The sequence below is a fragment of the Nansenia antarctica genome (assembly GCF_963989245.1).
Source record: "Nansenia antarctica genome assembly, chromosome: 14".
Classification (NCBI taxonomy): Eukaryota; Metazoa; Chordata; class Actinopteri; order Argentiniformes; family Microstomatidae; genus Nansenia; species Nansenia antarctica.
This window is the reverse complement of record NC_137684.1, coordinates 18,757,538-18,776,976: the sequence shown is the minus strand read 5'-3', so window position 1 is coordinate 18,776,976 and position 19,439 is coordinate 18,757,538. Positions and strand designations below refer to the sequence as shown.

General features: G+C 40.4%; 1 protein-coding gene across 2 annotated transcripts; it reads left to right on the top strand.

Annotated features, from left to right (window-relative positions):
• Nucleotides 1-657: 657 nt before the first annotated feature.
• On the top strand, nucleotides 658-18,267 carry ca5a (carbonic anhydrase Va). 2 transcript variants are annotated; one of them, XM_080544854.1, is made up of 7 exons: nucleotides 658-1,349; nucleotides 6,350-6,547; nucleotides 7,370-7,488; nucleotides 8,484-8,579; nucleotides 9,465-9,527; nucleotides 14,569-14,727; nucleotides 14,856-18,267. In XM_080544854.1, exons 1-7 carry the CDS (start codon nucleotides 1,205-1,207, stop codon nucleotides 15,021-15,023), a joined length of 948 nt encoding a protein of 315 aa, XP_080400980.1. In that variant the 5' UTR covers nucleotides 658-1,204; the 3' UTR covers nucleotides 15,024-18,267. The 2 variants fall into 2 exon arrangements, with proteins under 2 accessions (XP_080400980.1, XP_080400981.1); XM_080544855.1 differs by lacking the exon at nucleotides 658-1,349 and adding an exon at nucleotides 2,154-3,512.
• The last annotated feature ends 1,172 nt before the right edge of the window (nucleotides 18,268-19,439 follow it).

The following is a 19,439-nucleotide window of genomic DNA, read 5'->3' as shown; positions in this document are numbered from 1 at the left end:
CACAAAAGTCTCACCTGACCTCAGTCTTGAGGTGAAATCGCCTCAGGAATGTGTACACAAGCAATACGTTTACAATAAGCATTCCTGGTAATGTTTAGTTGAACGGATTTGCCAGCCCTTTGTAAGACATACATGTATTATGTCTTATAAAACTAACAGCATCATGTCATGTAAATAACATCAATTGATAATGATGCATTTATCTGCTCAAATCTATTTTTAAAAACCTGGTCAATGATCTGAGTTTTCAATGTGATCCACCTACATACATGCACTGAATGAATGAATGAATGAAAGCTTTATTTCGAACATGTGAAAAAAGAAATAGTTATAACAACAAGAAAAAACAAAACAAAAAACACTATTTACTTAACATGTCCGAAAAGGAGTAGGAAGAAGCATAAGCTTATTTAATCCTACCCCTTCTCCAATACTCAGAGATTAATAATTAATAATCTACAGTTAACTTCAAAATTAATATAATATTTTTAAAATTAAATCAAATGTATTTACATATTTACCAACAATAAACTGCACGTATTGTGTTATTGTTATGACATATAAATACAAAATAAGGAGAACATTTCAGATGTTTTGTTTGAGGTTAGATATGATACACTGATAACAAATGTGGACTGGAACGCCCCTCGGAGGCTCAAGCTGATTGGTCGGATTGTGACGACTACGACCCCCATTCTGCGACCACTTCGCACTGTATCCACATTTGCTTCGTAAACACATTTACAACATCTCTCCATAGCTGCTGTACATGCAGAGCAATTCGTGTGTTCACGGATTAAGGGCATGCAACAACTGGGCTGGCATAAAGCCGAAGAACCGATAAGATAGTGTATCAGATTGTGAATGTTTGGTCGTGTGCATGGTGCATGCCAGCCCGTTTTTGCAAGCCAGTCCATTATTTTCCCTCCACCAATCAAGCTAAAGCGAGAAGAGCGACGTGCCAACCAACCAACCAACCAACAGCCTTTATGTGGTTATATTAGGGGAGGGTGTCCTGAATGCCACAAACTAACTGTCAATACAAGTTGTTGCTTGTTGAAAACATATGATTCAAACCCGGGACGTTGAGGGGACACAAGATACGTCGCTATCCGACCATATTCTCTTTGCCTTGGCTTGAGACCCAGAACAGCAAGTATTTAGGTTTACTTACTCAAGCAACTAGTGAGCTGATCATCTAATCATGGTGATTCTCTCGTCGATCGTAGCGCCACTGGCCCGTCACCTCCACAGACATCTGATCACCAAGCCAGCTATGAACCATCGTCTGATCCCTGTGAGGAGATGCAACCTCTCTGCATGCTCAAGCAAATATGTACTTTCTGCGAGTAAGTGTTGCAACCTTTCATGTCTATTGCATCATGACAAGTATTGCAAGTATGAGTTACAACTAGCTGCATTAATTTGTGGGAAAACATCATGTAATGTAAATAACATCAAATAACATCAATTGATTGCATTTATCTGCTCAAATCTACAAGAAACTATTTATGTTAGATTAGATTAGATTCAACTGTATTGTCATCGCAGAGTGCAAGTACAATACAACGAAATGCAGTTTAGCATCCAACCAGAAGTGCAAATAGTGACATAAGGGCATGATATAAATAGAACAAGACGTAGTGATAGGTAACTATGTAATATACAGTATGTGCAGATGTTATTGTAAACATCAGTATAGTTTAGAGGTATGTACAGTACAGGCCAAAAGTTTGGACACACCTTCTCATTCAATGTGTTTCCTTTATTTTCATGACTATTTACATTGTAGATTCTCACTGAAGACATCACAACTATGAATGAACACATGTGGAATGATGTATTTAACAAAAAAGTGTGAAATAACTCTAAATATGTCTTATATTTTAGATTCCTCAAAGTAGCCACCCTTTGCTTTTTTGTTGTTAATAAAATATATATTTGTTGTTGTTAATAAAATATATAATAATAATATTAAATATATATATATATATAATAACATATTATTATTAACACATATTATATAAAATATTAATATTATATATGTTATTAACAACAAAAAAGCAAAGGGTGGCTACTTTGAGGAATCTAAAATATAATACATATTTAGAGTTATTTCACACTTTATTGTTAAATACATAATTCCTATGTGTTCATTCATAGTTTTGATGCCTTCAGTGAGAATCTACAATGTAAATAGTCATGAAAATAAAGGAAACACATTGAATGAGAAGGTGTGTCCAAACTTTTGGCCTGTACTGTATGGGCAATATGCAGTTATGGGCTATGTACAGTGAGGTAGTTGATGTGCAGTATTCTAATGTGCAGAAGTATAAAAGAGGTTGTGTTAGGAGACATGTGCAATGTGCAATATACAGTAGTAGAAATGTAGTAATGTAAACATCAGTAGTGCAAAGGTTATAGAGTGGTCACATTAACCAGGGATGAGCAGCCAACAGGTGTTGTCATTGTCATCAAGTAGTCCATAGTATCAAGTGTAGTCCAGACCTGATGGGCACATACAGTACATAAATGCACTGCACTGAGCTTGTATTGTGTTATTATGACTTAAATACAAAGTAAGGACAACATTTCAGATGTTTTATTAGAGGTTAGATCAATAACAGATATCATCACAGTGGATCATCAGCTACTGATGTCAGTGTTTATACTGTATATTTCTATGTATTTTGAATTTTGTAACTGTTTTTAAATGTGTTGTTGTACGGCGACCTTGAGTGCCATGAAAGGCGCCTTATAAAATACATTTATTATTATTATTATTATTATTATTATTATTATTATTATTATTATTATTATTAAGTGCAGTCTCGCGCATGTGGACTGGAACACCCCTCGGAGGAACAAGCTGATTGGTCGGATGGTGACGACTACGTCACTACGACCCCCACTCTGCGACCACCACTTCGCGTTGTATCCACATTTGCTTCGTAAACACATTTACCAACAACCTTTCAGTTTCATACTTGATGTTCTTACAGCTTTATGCAGAGCAATTTTGATGGGTGTGTTCAAGCCAAGGATTAAGGGCATGTAATGCAACAACTGGGCTGGCATAAAGCCGAAGAACCGGTGGAATAGTGGATCAAATCGTGAATGTTTTGTCGTGTTTGGTGATTGCAAGCCAAGCCAGCCCATTTCTCCGCCACCAATCAAGCTGAAGCGAGAAGATCGACTCGTACCAACCAACAGCCGGTGTGGTTAGGGGGAGAGACAACCCGCTGTCAAGTTGTTGCTTGTTGAAAACATAACACACACCCGGGACGTTGGGGGGACACAAGATACGATATTCTCTTTGCCTTGAGACTCAGAACAGCAAGTATTTAGGTTTACTTACTCAAGCAACTAGTGAGCGATCATCATCATGGTGATTCTCTCTCTCGCCCGTCACCTCCACAGACATCTGATCACCAAGAAAGCGAACCATCGTTTGATCCCTGTGAGAAGATGCAACCTCTCTGCATGCTCAAGCAAATATGTACTTTCAGCGAGTAAGTGTTGCAACCTTTCAAGTCTCTTATACAGCGAGTATGTATGAGTTACAGCTGCGTTCATTTGTGGAGCGCCTGGCTCGAGTTTAAAAATAAAAGTAAAAATTAAAATTAATTTATTAATGATTGAGTTCAGCACATACAAGCTGACCTCGGTTGACCTGAGAGTTTGGCCGCTAAAACAGTTTTTTTTAAAAATGTCAACCTGTGTAGCTAAAACCAAAATATCCACATCAAAGCCCTGGGGCAAAAATCATCAGAGGGTTACTTTTTTTCCGCAATGTGTACGTTAAGAGTAGGCTATCGCAAACCACGGACTGGATTTCTGCATGAGTGAATCGGGGGTCTCTGATTGTTTTCCAGGCTGATTTGGGTCCGTTTAAACTTCCGGGTCTCGGTTTTGGTTGTAGCATTGTTTGTTGACGTCCTCTGAAGACCCTGACCATTAATGCCATGTTCATGTTCTAACAATGTCTGCCTACCTTTCCCCAAAACGTTTTTTTTTTTATATTTCCAATGATATTTCCTCATATTTTCGTGTTTGCTTGTGGCCCAATTAATTCCAATGAAGGCGGCAGTCAACACTCGCTGTCTATTTGAGGTTCGTGGAGCATTCCTGTTCCTGGGGGGTATTCCATCAACGTCGCTAAAGGAAAATGCTGGCTTATTTTTGATAACTTCTCGCGAGACTTATCAGAATATGCCTGGATATTTTTAGGAACTCTCGCGAGACTTGTCAGACTAAACCTGGATTTTCTTTTAGCTATGTTGATGGAATACCCCCTGGTCATTTACCAGCCCACAGCAAACCAAATGGACGGAGGAATTGGAAAATGCTACAATAAACACGATCCCAATGTAACTTGAGTTAGTCTGGCTAGAGAACATAGCATACCGACAAATACAAAGTCTGCTTCCATTAATACACACACACACACACACACACACACACACACACACACACACACACACACACACACACACACACACACACACACACACACACACACACACGTTGTCAGTGTTTTGATAAGCGTACAAGTTAGACACTTGAAGAAAGGTAGTTTAATGTGAGTCAAATATAATGCAACGGCCTAATCTTTTTTTTTCAGGAAATTGTGTGCAAACTATTTGGCCTAGGCTATTGTTTGTGTACTATTGTGAAACACACAGAAAAAGGGAGTGGAACGAGTCTCCCACTGCTGTCAGGACTGCAGTCACTATAGGTTTACATGTTGGGCATTTAGCAGACAGGCTTTATTTCAAAGCGACTTACAATCGAAGTTTTTTTTTTGTAGACACTCGCGAAAACATCTCGTGACGTTAGAATTATAAGGTTCTATCTCCATTTTTGTCTTTTTTTTTTAATTTTTTTTTACATAATCTGATCCATTAGGTGTTTATTAATGCCTGTGTGGTGTTATTTTAAAAATGGTGACATTTTTGAGTTAGTAATTAATAAAATACAAAGGTTCCATCTCACCAAACATAATGGAATGTAAAAACGTTGACGCTCAATATCTCTGAACTGCCCTAAACAGAGATAGAACCTTCTCATTCTAAACGGAGATAGAACCTTATCATTCTAAACGGAGATAGAACCTTCTCATTCTAAACGGAGATAGAACCTTATCATTCTAAACTCACGAGATTCTAGCGCCGTAGATTGAAGAGACCCATCTCTCCAGGCTACATCTTAACTCATTAACCCCCCGGTACAGTTTCTCTACTAAAAGGTAAATCAAGTCATTCTTTTTCCCCTGGCCCTAGCATAGATTTCGTTTTCTTAAGACGACTGATGGATAGATGGTTCACTGACTTAGACAAATGTATTTTATTTGGATTAAAAGTGTCTGCTAAATGTAATGTAATGAGTAGTGGAATATAAACAGTAATGACTCATCGTACAGGAAGTACATCATTTATTCCAAAGTTATTCCCAGTTCCACAGTAACTCCAGTCTCAGTGGACAGTGACACAGTGTAATCGCTTACAAATTGCTTAGTTTTCTCAAACGCACGCAAACAGGGAAGTCCTGCCTGGAGATTAAGATAAGATATCTTAGAAATGGTTTCCTTCAATGAACTGAGCATAATCAAAGAAGGATTGTAATTGACCAGTTCCTGTAGTGTGGAGTTGGGGGGCTGCCAGTGCATTCCGCGGGTCAGTGACTGTTACTGTAGCCTGTCCCACGTCTTTCTTATTTAGTAATTTCCTTTCAATAGGACTTACAGAAGGAAGTATATCATTTTTTCTTTTCTCCTGCTTCCCCTTTCCTCTCATTTCTTTTCCACGGACTCAAGGAAGAGCATGTCAAACTGTACTACTGTCCTAAATCAAAGCTTTTATTAGAATTTAACGGACACTTTTTTGTTAAAGTTGAGAATTTTTTATTCTCGCATTTGATTTTGATTTCATAATGCAGGCAGCGGGAGAATACAACATGAAAAGTAGGTTTCGTTTTTTTTTTCGTTTTTTTCTTTGAATGTACCGATTTCTTCTACGTTTGCTCTGACTATCCCCTACATGTTTGTCATTTCGTGAGTTTAGAATTATAAGGTTCTATCTCCGTTTCGGGCAGTTCAGAGATATTGAGCGTCAACGTTTTTACATTCCATTATGTTTTGTGAGATGGAACCTTTGTATTTTATGAATTACTAACTCAAAAATGTCAACATTTTTAAAACAACACCACACAGGCATTAATAAACACCTAATGGATCAGATGATGTCAAAAACTTTTGACCAAAATGGAGATAGAACCTTATAATTCTAACGTCACGGTTTGTCATTTAGCCCAGATGTAAGTGTCATCTCCTGTCACCCTTTGTCCCCAGTGCACCCGATGTGGCAGGGACCACTCGCTATTCCCGGAGGAGACCGACAGTCTCCCATCGACATCGTGGTGCGCAAGAGCGTCTTTGACCCGCGTCTGAACCCCCTGGTCCCGGCGTACGACCCCCGGACCTGTCAGCAGATCTGGAACAACGGTTACTCTTTCCTAGTGGAGTACGACGACACCACCGACAAATCAAGTAAGGACTTTTAAAACGTATGACTGCCACGTGGAAGTGGTGACTTTGTGGTGACATTGATTTAAGATTAGCCTATATGATTTTTTAATTTTATTTTTACCTCTGGCTTGAAATTGTACATAATTTTTTCATTCTTCTTATTAATCCAACGTATAATTACAGAAACGGTATGTGTAAAGGCTTAACAATAATTTGACGCCAGACAAATCAGTCATTTTACATGATTATTAATTTAAACAAGATTGGTATGCTTGATACTTACAGATATTATCAGCTTCTTTAATAGTGTTTGTAACTGTTCTTTACAGCAGAGTCTGAAACTGTCTCATCTGATCCCTCTTTCCAGTTTCAAGCTCTTGCTGAGAGACATACAGTGCGAGTCTATGATTTTCTTTAGCTGTCTAGTTTTAGTTTAGTTTTAGATTATCTTAGACTGTTTTAGACTAGTTTTAGTTTTAGACTATGTAGTTTTAGTTTAGTTTTAGACTATGTAGGCCAGGTTTTGTATTGTATTTGTTTGTGGTGGATGTTGTTGTTGTATGCCTGTGAACAGGTCACACTTGAAAATGAGCCCTTGGGGCTCAATGTGTTTTTACCTGTATAAATAAAGGTTAAAGAAAAAAAGAAAAAAACTGACTGAATATTGGATAATAGATACAAAAGATGATAAGTCAATAGCCTCCAGATTGATGCTTATGTTTAGACATCATCATCATCAACAACTGTGTATTACGGTTTCATCCTCTCAGAAGGTACACTACTGTACAGTGTTTTCAGTTCTGATGAGTAGTGTGTGTTACACCTGGTCTCTTCCTCCCTCAGCACTGAAGGGGGGTCCATTGGAGGATTCGTTCCGGCTTTGTCAGTTCCACTTCCACTGGGGGGAGAGCAATGCCTGGGGCTCAGAACACACCCTGGACCGTCGCCTCTTCCCCGCAGAGGTACTGGACATCCTCTTCCTCCAGTTAGAGACTGTGTGTTTTTGTTATGGCCACTTAATTGAATACCGTACCTTACATCTTACAAATCTATTATCGAAGCCGTCATCAAAATTAAGCCTTCAGGAGAGTGTCAAGAAAAGAAAGAAAGAAAGAAAGAAGGAAGGAAAGAAGTGACTGTGACCATGAGCTGTCAATGTCATGGATATGTCCTGTGTGTACTTTTCAACCATGACGTTGACATTTAGGCTGCAACTGTATATCCGTGGCAAAGCACCTCTACTGTATATAGCAGCATTTTAATTGTGAAAAGCATTCTGTTCCAGGAACACACAAGTCACTATGACGTGAGATATCTTTCACAATATTCCACTCACCTAAGTACACTTACATAATGGGGGGGGAGTTGTCTGTCCGTGTAAGCTAGGCCTGCCCAGATCTGGTTGGTGGCTGAGAATGTGTCCCGGGCACAGTTCTCAACACTCCCCAGGTGCCTTGTGTGGAGAGGAGATCATGTTACATGCAACCTCGTTACTGGGTTGTAGCTCTTTTATAAACCAGATTTTTCTCTTTCTTTGAACCGACACTGATCCTAGGGTGAATAGGGACCTGTCATTGTGAATGTGGTGAGGGTCTTTTGTTCAGAACTCTGAAATGGACAAACACAAAGAGAGGCTGCATTTCAATCAACAGGGCACACAGGGGCATCCATCAACTGGCCAACACTTTTTTAAAAGGACACTGACACATGGTTTAGCACGACAGATCTGGGGATTTGGGTGTTGGGTTTTCAAATTTAATTTCAATATTTTTGGCCCTTTAAGAGTGATATTAAACTTGACATGAGTGATGTGAATACATATGAAACATTTAATATAACAATTCATACATTGAGTATGTTGAATCACGTGATACATTTTAACAAATGATATTCTACCTGATAATGGGTGTGTGAATGAATACGGTTGAAGTATCTTCTTCCTTCCTTCCGTCCGCAGCTCCACTTGGTGCACTGGAACTCAGACAAGTACAGCCTGTTTGAGGAGGCTGTGATGGAGGAAAATGGATTGGCTGTCATCGCAGTCTTCCTCAAGGTAACTTATTACTCCTATGGGCCGATGCATTCCTAGTACATATGCATGTACAACCCACCTACAACCTGCCTACTGTGTTCTATACAGTATTTTGATGTATATTCTGTATAGAGATGAAGTCTGTACACCCCATGTAGTGTATGTAAACCAGGGGTGCAACGGTTCAGTATGAACCTCGGTTTTTGGGTCACAGTTTCGGTTCGGTTTCGGTGCGTGTTTTGTGTGTAAGGAGAATTTTTTATTATTATACACTTATGGAACTATAACATTCAGACACATTCCAGAATATGACTGGTATATTGTATAATATATATAAAGAAAAAACACTTTAAAATGTAAAATAAATAAATAAACACTTTCAAATGTAAAAGTACTACTTGTATAGGAGAGGAAGAATTAAAAGTAAAAGTGCACTTTAGGCGTGACAGGTAGACCATACCATATTATGTGCATATCCAACACGCATGAAGCAATGTGTTCACTGTTTTCGTTCCCTCATCATCATCGTATTCAATGCCAAAATCGAAATCACCCCACAAGATTAGTAGCAATCCGGGGCTTCCTCAAACTGTTGCCATGTTCTCAACTCCGCTCACCATGAACAAACATTTGAACAAGAAGCAACTGCGTTCCAGACAAACTCGACCTCCGACTTTCAATGGAACGCAGAATAAACCGAAAAACCGACATTCACTAGTGCGTATTGACCTGTGGACGGCGAACCGTACGGTTCAATATAAAACCGAGAACCGTTGCATCCCTAATGTAAACACAACTTTTTTTTCCTCATACAAGAGAACATGACACAATTCCACTCACTTTAAGATGTGGAAGTGTGAGGGATGGATGCACAGACACAGATGATTTGATACTCTCTACCCTCAGGTGGGGAAAAGACACGAGGGACTGCAGAAGTTAGTGGATGCCCTCCCCGCCGTCAGACACAAGGTGAGCTCTATAATAATAATTGGATCCTTTTAGTCATGCAGGTAATTTTGCTTTCATCAAAAAAATTCAAAATGTAGGAGTGGTCGTTATGGTTTATTTTTTAATGATTTCTTTTTTATGATTTTATACAGTGCTGCTTGAAAGTATGTAAACCCCTTTTTTTTTTTTTTTACCATGAAATCTTTATTTAATCAGAACCAATCTTTTTTTCCTGACAGAACAGGTTTATATTTACCATTTCCATATGTTGGTTTAGAGGAAATCATGCGTGTAGTAGGAAAACTAAATTATAAAGAAATTAGTGCAGGTGCAAAAATAAGTGAACCAATAGCTTGAGATAATAGCTTGTGGCACCTCCATTAGTAGCGATAACTTGGGGTAAGCCACTAATCAGTCTCTGACATCTGTTTTGAGATATTTTTGCCCACTCCTTACAGAAGTGAGCCAACTGAGTGAAACACTAAACACAAATCTTCTTTATCCTGAGCCATTCTTTGGTTGATTTGTTTGAATGCTTTGGGTCGTTGTCTTGTTGAAAGACCCGTTTTCAGCCCAGCTTTAGCTCCTTGACTCATGGCTTGAAGTTCTGTTAAAAAATCTCCTGGTATACCTAAAAATTCATGGATCTCTTAATGATGTGGAGTCGGGATATGATAAGATTCTTTTGGTGGTAGGCAGTGTTGGGTTTCTGCCAAACATAGTGCATTTGATTGTGACCAAAAAGGTCAATTTTGGACTCATCTGTCCAGAGAATGGACTTCCAGAAACCTTCAGACATGTCCAGATGGTCTCCGGTAATCCTGCGTCTTGCATTGATTTGAGCATGTTTCTGTTTCTGACATTATCTCTGAGTATGACATGCACAGGCGTGGGTCTCTATAGTGGTTTGTCTTAGCAGCCGTTTCTCTCCCTTTTTCTTCTCATTCTCCGTGGTCAGCTTTTCAAACTCGCCATGCAAATTGCCTTATTATTAAGTGCCTTATTAAATTGGTTGTGTTGAAGGATTTTACCGTAGCTCCCTCACAAGATATTTTATCCGTGCACAGATTGCAGATGGCATGTATGACATCTGTCTCACACACTTTATAGTACTTCCACACTGTTATGTTTGTATTTATTTTCTAAACTAGGCGTAGGTTTAAGCCTTCTTTTATTTACAAAATGCCAACTTGACGGTTAGGCTACAACAGGGAACATTCATGCATCTGCAACTACTGCACATGCTCAACTGTCCCGGTGCATTCTGGGAAACGGTCCCGGTGCATACTGAGTCCTAATGTTAGAAACACATAACATCACACACACCACCGGCATATTTTAGTTTAACAAGCATGCGAGAGTGGCTCGTTTAGGTTAATGAGCATGCGACAATGAATTGACTCACATTGTTTGCGTTTGATCGGTTGTTGTGATCAGCGACTCGAAAGCATCGGATTTCCCCAGATCTCATATTTTTACTGAATATTGTCCGATTCCGATTGCTGGCCGATTGATCGAGTTATCCCTAGTATATGCACAGTTCTCTGCGTAAGTAATGGCACAGTGAAGCATGTTTGTCTTCTTTTGGCGATATATATATATATATTCAAAAAGTCAAACATTTGAAATGAAACAATTACTATGAGGTTAAAGTAGAGACTTTCAGCTTTTAATTGATGGTATTTGAGTACATATCGGTTTCACCATTTAGAAATGACACTTGTATACATAGTCCCCCTAGGCACATTGTCCCGCTAAAGTAATGGGACAAATGCTGGCTTGACCAGTGTTTCTGGTTAGTCAGGTCTGTGTAGTCACATCATTTGTGCAGGCGAGAGAGCTGTCACTGTGCTGTATTGACTCTAGGCTTTGTGTTTGCCTCTGGAGTCTGCTATTGATGTCCGTCGTGGGCATGAATGTGTCAGAGACGACCACCATACGTCACCAGTCCAACTACCCAGGCTTCACTGCCAGGTGTAAACCACTAGTTATCCACAAAAAGGATGGTCAGGTTACATTTTCCCCAAAAGTGCTTAAAAACCCTGCAGAGGTCTGGAAAAATGTATTGAATATTGGGTAGAGGATAGATAAGAAAATATTAACATACCAGAGTGATTGCAAGAAGAAAGTTTCATCTATGAAATATGGCGGGGGGGGGGGGGGGGGGCGTTTTGGTTTGGGAATAAACTGGTTAACTTGTCTTAATTGATTAAATAACTGCTGGCAGCAGAATGTATTCTAAAGAGTACAGAAACATCTTGTCTGCTTGAGTTCAAGCAAATGCCTCCCAATTCATTGGAAAGTGAATGTTAAGATTGAGTTCAGCATCTCTACATGTATGGCAGCCATCCGTTCCAGTGTCTGTTGAATTCCAACTCAGGCACACCTCATTCTACTTAGTGAGATACTGATTAGGTGATCACCTGAACCGAATCTTACTTAACAAGGAAAAGTATTAAACCCACTGCTGTGGTCATCACTATCCTCTTGCAATAGGACCAGCTGGATGGCAAAAAGTGCTACTAGTACTTCAAAAGTAATTGGAATCAAAAAATAACTTCAACTCCATGCCAAAAGAGTTGAAAATAAAAGTTTTGAGTGAGGGAAAAGAAGGGTTCAATTCTGGCTTTACTGGCAGAGGAGTGATGCAGTGAGCATCAGGTTATTTCCATCCTTAACATTTCAAACACAGCAGTTCATAACGACGAGGTCAAGCAGCAGACATTGGGGACGACAAAGCTACAGACCGGCAGAGGGCGAAAACGACTCTCTACTGATCGGGAGGACCGCCAACTCATTCTAATGTCACTCAACAACCGTAGGAGGACACCAAGTAACTTACAAAAGAATGGTTAACGGCAGCTGGGGTGCATGGCGACGACGGGTCGAAACAGGCTCCTAGGGGCAGGGCTGAAGTTGTGCAAAGCTAGAAGAAATCCCTTCATCCTCATTGCAAAAGTCCTTCATCCTCAAGCAAAGAAGAGCCAGGCTGAGGTTTGCAAAAGACCATAAGGACTGGAACGTAGAGGACTGGAGTACGGTCATCTTCTCTGATGAGTCCAATTATTATTATTAGACAGACACCTAGAGAGGCCGACAAGCCACAGTGTCTAGCACCCACTGTGAAATTTGGAGCAAGGCTGCAATCGGGCAGATTTGTCTTACAAGGTTGTCCTGGAAGAAAACTTGCTTCCTTGTGCTCTGACAATGTTCCCAAACTCAGAGGATTATTTCCAGTAGGACAATACTCCATGCCACACAGCCAGGGCAATCAAGGTGTGAATGAATGAATGAATGAGTGAATGAATGAATGGTCTTTATTGTCATTGCTATAGTACAGGTACCAAACAACGACATTTGGGAGGGGTGGCTCCCCTGGTGTTAGGAAAGAAAAAAAAAACAAGAAGGGAAAGGAGCTGGTTTACATAAATAAAGGCTATGTACACTATCCACTATACTATACTGTACAGATAAGACGACTAGGGTTGTCATATTGCACATAGTGTTATTGCACATTCATTTAAAGTGTCGCAGTTTATGTCGCAATGGATGGATGACCACCAGATCAAGACCCAGTCATTCTCCAGACCTGAGTGCAGCACATGTGAAAGACTGGTGGAGAGCATGCCAAGACGCATGAAAGCTGTGATTAGAAAATCAGGGTTATTCCACCAATTATCAATTTCGGAACTATTCCTAAGTTAAAACATTAGTATTGCGTTGTTAAAAAAGAAATATGAACTTGTTTTCTTTGCATTATTCGAGGTCTGAAAACATTGCGTCTTTTTTGTTATTTTGACCAGTTGTTTTCAGCAAATAAATGCTCTAAATGACAATATTTTTATTTGGGAGAAATGTTACCAGTAGTTAATAAAATAAATGAAACATTTTCATTTTACTCAAACACTTATAAATAGTAACCGATAGAGAAACCGATAATATTGCAGTGGTCTCTTAATTTTTTCAAAGCTGTATAAGCACATATAAGCATGTATCATCATATCTGCAAGGCAGGAAAGACACATGGCAGTATACATGTATGAGCAACACAGCCTTCTGTGGTTATGGGGTGTGGAGTCAATTATGTAGTTAGTGTCTAGTAAATGCAATCTAATCTACCTCGCCCTTCATTTCTCGAGCACTGTGACTGCCGGTGGCACTTGTTCTTATCTAAAGTTTTACTTACAATGACTATATAGTTGATTCACTTACAATAAGTACATTTGTCTAAAGTAAAGTTGCTTTGGATAAAAGCATCTGCTAATTTACTCATATATAAGTATAAATGTAAACATTTAGTCAATGTGAGGTATCAGATCTTCCATAAGTAGCAAAGCTCAGGTCAACAATGCAACCATGTGACATTTGTATGGCAGAGATATGCAAGGAGAAGAGTGGAGGGTGAGAGCATAAAAGCTATACAGGAGGGGTGGTCCAGTGGTCTAGCACCACGGTCTACAGTGCACACATATGCCCATGTCGGCATGGGTTTGAGTCCAGCCCATGCCCTGCTGACATGCCCTCTCTCCCTTCTTCTCCTTACTTTTCTGTCTGTCTTCACTATATCTGTCCAATAAAATGAAAAATATGAGTGGGACTGCCCCACCAGAAAAAAAAAAGAAAAAAAGAGCGTGAGAGGTTGTGTTACCTCCCACAGAGCTGTTTACCAAGGGAACGTTGCAGACATAATGAGCTGAGATAGGGAGACACTTGCTTGAACTAGACTTATGCTGCCCTCTTGTGGTCATAGGATAAACTACTAGTCCATTATCAGTAAGGTCATCATCAAAGAATCTGTATGTTGTCACCATGAGATAAGCTGTGACTGAACCTGAGTCCTTATTCTCTACTCTTTTCCTCAAATAGTGCATTCTCAAATGGGTCTGAAAGCATTGGATTGGTGTTACCCAAGCATGGGCTAGAGAGAGTTCCCAATGATTTTCCAGAAACAATCCAAGGCTTTTAAATCAAATAGTGCACATATATATTTAAAAAAATGGAATTCAGCTAAACAATGGTTCTCAGGGCTAAAATTCCTTCTCTTGCCTCTCTTTTTCTACAGGACAGTATCGTGGAGTTCACCAGGTTTGATGCAGCTTCCCTACTGCCCGCTAACATTGACGATTACTGGACGTATGCAGGGTCACTGACCACACCTCCTCTGACTGAGGCAGTCACCTGGATCGTCATGAAGCAGCACATCGAAGTCAGCCATGACCAGGTGTGTGTGTGTGTGTGTGTGTGTGTGTGTTTGATTATTTGACCGTGTCATTTTTGTATATGTCTGTGTTTGACGACGGGATGTCAGCCAGGTGACACATTATCTTCCTCCCTTCCTCCCATCCCCAGCTGGCAGTGTTCAGGAGCTTGCTCTTCACCTCCGCCGAGGAAGAGGTGCAGAAGAGCATGGTCAACAACTTCCGCGTGCAGCAGCCCCTGAAGGGTCGCATGGTGCGTTCCTCCTTCACCCCCTTCCTGCAGGAGGCGCCACCTGCTGAGGGATCCAACGGCCACTGACCGCTCTGACTACAACTTTTTCCAACCAAATGTAATACTGCGGGAATTGGAAACACGTTTCTGGGACTCACAAAGTCTTACCAGGTCTCCAGAAGTCATACCACAGGTGCTTCTCTCCAAATGCCTTGGGCTCAAAGAAACTAATCACCATTTCACCTCAGTTACAGGGGTTTCAGAAGTGAAGTAATTCCAATGTGATTCGTCTAGGAGGTATAAGTTGATTTTAAAGGCCTTCCTTCACACAGGATCTACACCGATTGTCCTGCTGTTGTCACGAACACATAGCTGCTGTATGCAGTCTAGTTTCTGAAACCCCTGTTCCTCTGGTGAATTCGGTTAGGTTGTCTTTTTTTAAAAACTTGTTTTCTTAAGATATCAATATTTTATTTGATTGTATTCACCCCTATTGATAGTCAGGCGTTTTATCAACAACCAATGAGGGATGTTGGTCATTGTGAATACTTTTATGCAATGTTGTATACTATATATTCATAATCTCACAGGATAGGAATTGCCTCTTCTTGTAGGTATGGAGTGGTACCAACGGGGATATTTTTTTACCATACTGTATATGGGTATGGGGGTAGAGAGAGTTTGCACTTGTTTACTGCACAATCAATGCCGAAGAGATTTGGTTCAATATATTTGAAGACTACAGACTGTCAGGGTTCTCACTGTGTTAAAAGACGTTTAAATGGTTGATGGGTTTTCTAACCCAGTTTATCAAGTGGAATAGAATGTACATCTCAATTTGGGGCAGGTTTAAGCCTACCCCTAGACTCATTGGAGATTCTCTATTGAACGTTTTTCTTTTGTCCAGAACTATGCTTAATCTGTGTCTGTTGGACTAGCCCAGTATCTGTCATTTAGAGGTGTAATGATTATATAATATGATGTAGTATTAGGGTGTATACAGCATCCAAACGCCTTATAAGCACAGGCTCTGCTGAGAACATTCTTTGTCTCCGTAATGCTCCAGGGAGCCTGGGGATATGTTACAAGTTACTAATACGCACAAATGGTTTAGTTAAATTCTTAAAAATCAAACATTGATTATTATTTTTTTAAACCATTTTTCCTCAACTTACAGAAATGTATCTCTACCATAGTGCCTTCTATGTGTGTTTACTGACACGGTAACTGTCAGGTAACGGTAACTGTTCTGATTTAATCAATATCTCACTCACGATGCAGCCAATTGTTGTGTTCCAGGTCATTCACATTGCAGTCAGGCTGCACAGCGCAGCACAGCAGATAGACTTATTATTATCATATTGATTGGGTTTCTGTGATGTTAAACACAACTCTAAATGTTATGAGATCTGGTCCCTATGGAGGCTGATTGCAATGTGGATGCATGTAGGCTACCTGGAACTCAACCTGTCCGTTGGGGCCTGCTGGTCCAACACAGATGTTGTCCCACCCCTCCCCAGGCCTTTGGTAGACGGTTAGTCTGGTTCAGGAGCAGGGAGAATCAAATGTACATCCCTAGTCTGTTTATTTATTAGTCGTTATGTCTAAGATTTTTTACTCTCTTTTTAGCTGCAAGAGCACCCAGAAGACTGTTTCTCCCTCTCCTGAAACTGGTTACCTTATTGTGTTGCCATGGTTACCTTATTGTGTCTGTATATTCGCGTCATATTGAAGCGCACAAAGGAACTGTCAGAAATGGATTGTCTGGAAGCGTTTAAGGAAGCTAGCTGGACTGGGACTATAGTGGGACCAACTATATATGTATCATCACATTACAAATCAACCTGAACTTAGCGTTATGAATGCATTACTGGCATTCCAAAAAGTTGTTTGATGTAAGCACTCCTATGTTGTAATGAGCCCATATCAAGTGATATAGAAATATGAAATACAGTACAAATCTTGCTGCCTATAATTTTCCATTGGCCTACTTCGAGTTGCGGCGTTTAGGGCGTCCACTATTTTCCTCCGAGAGAAAGCGAGAGAGAATGAGAGAGATTGGGTAAAGGGGGGGGGGGGGCTACATTTCTGTGTTGTGTGTAGGGGAAGAGATTGTTTTGATCTGAACTAAAAAGAAAGAAAATGTAGAGAGAGATGGATTGGTTTGTTCTGCAAACAGAAGGAGAGGGGGAGAGGCGGCGTAGGGGGAGAGGTTTGGTTCGGTTTCGCTTGTTCTGTAAAGCAGAAGTGAGGGGACGTTTTTTCTTTGTGATCACTCTATAACAATGCCCCTGTATAAACTAGCCCTTTTAAGGCCTCCCCCATAAAAGAGCCACCTGGTCCTCTCTCCAGTCCCCATGAGGTCTGTAGCATCCAAGTAGCTTGATGCTAACCTGCTCTGAGAGCTGGGACACACTGTCCTACCACTGTGGAAACGCAAGGCGTAGGCCCCCCACTCCCACCTGACACTTGCTCATGAAATCAAGGGTGACGCTTTGCCACACCAGGAGTAAGGGGAACAATGGTTGGGGTACACAGTGGAAGGATTTGAATATTCTGAAGACATTTATGGAATGGTATTTTAGGTTTAGGTTTTTGTGTGGGGATTTTTGTGGTTGCACTATGTTTGGTTTGAGGTGCTACGTAAGGAAAGAGACTTGGTGGTTTATTTGTACGTTAAGGGACCTATTTTTTTGCCTACTTTATGTTAAATGCTGTGTAATCATTTGTCCAGTTGTGTTCTGCCTTTTTAATCTTTGAGGGAAGTTTCCTTTCATTTAACATCAAATCTAATCTTCCTCAAAATAATTTATGCATACTAATAATATGTTATTGTATTGTATACTTTTAATTAGTAATGTAAGTCTTTGATAATCTGTCATCTATAGTGAACTGTTGTATTTTTAACTGCCATCACTGCCTCTTTCAAAAATGTTGAAAAAAGATGTAAGTCAAAGTATGCACACAGTGGTCTCCATATACGTGTTATAGAAGCGGGACTAACTTCCCCTTGCTTTGTTTGATACTTAGCTTGTGGTTTCCTGAGGCTAGAGGATTGTTGTTATGGGTTGTCCTGTAGTACAAATATGTTGTTTGTTTTATCAACGGGCGGCAACATTCCTGGCCCATGGGGCTTTGAGGGGTCCCGGGGCCCCTCTCCCAACATGCCTGTTGCCCCTGTCCTGGTGCCTGATTGGCCCAGTCCAGCTGTACAACCAGGAAGTGGTGCTGCTATGTCCCACAGGCCCCTGCACCACAGGTATGTATGTATGTATATAGAAGATTGTAAAGCCTATATGAAACATAATAAATACATTAGTGATGAAAACTATGCCTGTGTGTTTTGTTTTTGTGAGACAATTATTTACATTATGGTAAGATAGTATACCTCAATGCAAAGGATAATTGCATTGTTGAACATACAATTCAACATGAGTGTAACTGTCTTTCAGTATTGGATTTGTCATGCTATGGGTCTACTACTGGGTCTGAGTTCTATGGTCACATATGAAACACTTTGCATATCAACCACGGTATAGTTAGGCATCCATTTTTAGTAATACACATAGAGTAGCTCTTTTGTGCCATAATTTCTCAGCACACATGAGCCTAGGAGGTAAGCAGATGAGGGTCCGCAAGAGAAACAACACGGACACATACCGTAACAACGTCCTGGCCTGAATTAATAGAAAGCCATGTATTGTCCCAGTATATCAATGTGGATCGGTCCATTGTTTCTGTGTAGAAAGGGGAGGCTAGGCCCGACCCAGGTAGGCAACAAGGCTCAGGCCTGATAACGCCACAGCAGGCCCAGACGGCCCCTTTGAAGACACAACAGAGAGCGGGGCCAGGAAGGTGTGGGTGTTTAGAGACGTTAGGAAACCTGGTTTGAGTTTTGTCTCCACCTGATTCAAACAGTCCCTTTACGCCTGTTTATTATCGTTGGCCCAGGGGGAGATGCAAGTGGGATGAGATGGCGTTTGTGTGTCTCCTACCGAGGCCTGCATGGTTTCCCATTATTGTGTGGGAGAGCTGGAGAACCTGCAGTGCTCTTTGAACTCACTGTGTGTAAAAACAACGGCCATTCAACCAACTGGGTTGAAGAAAATGGTGATCAGAGTCGGAATTTCTATCAAATCTCTCAAACTGAGCATGGGAACTGTGAACTACTCCTGAAGGTAGGTGAGGTGCTCCCAGGTGATGATATAGTAGAGGATATTGCGCTTGCACCGTAACTAAATCCTAACCTTAACCACCCAGAAAAATTAAAACAGACCCAAGATCAGTGCCTAGGGGGCAACTTCACCCGAAACGACTCCTCCCAGTCTCTGGGAGGATTGTGATCTGGATCAAGACAGTGGACCTCTCAGGCTAATACAAACCAGATTTGTTTTAAATACATAAATTATATGAATTATGTAACCTGTGTGCCAAGTACTAAGTGTGCACATGTATGAATTAAAACCATAGGATTAGTGTAAGGACTCGCTCACACTAGTGTAA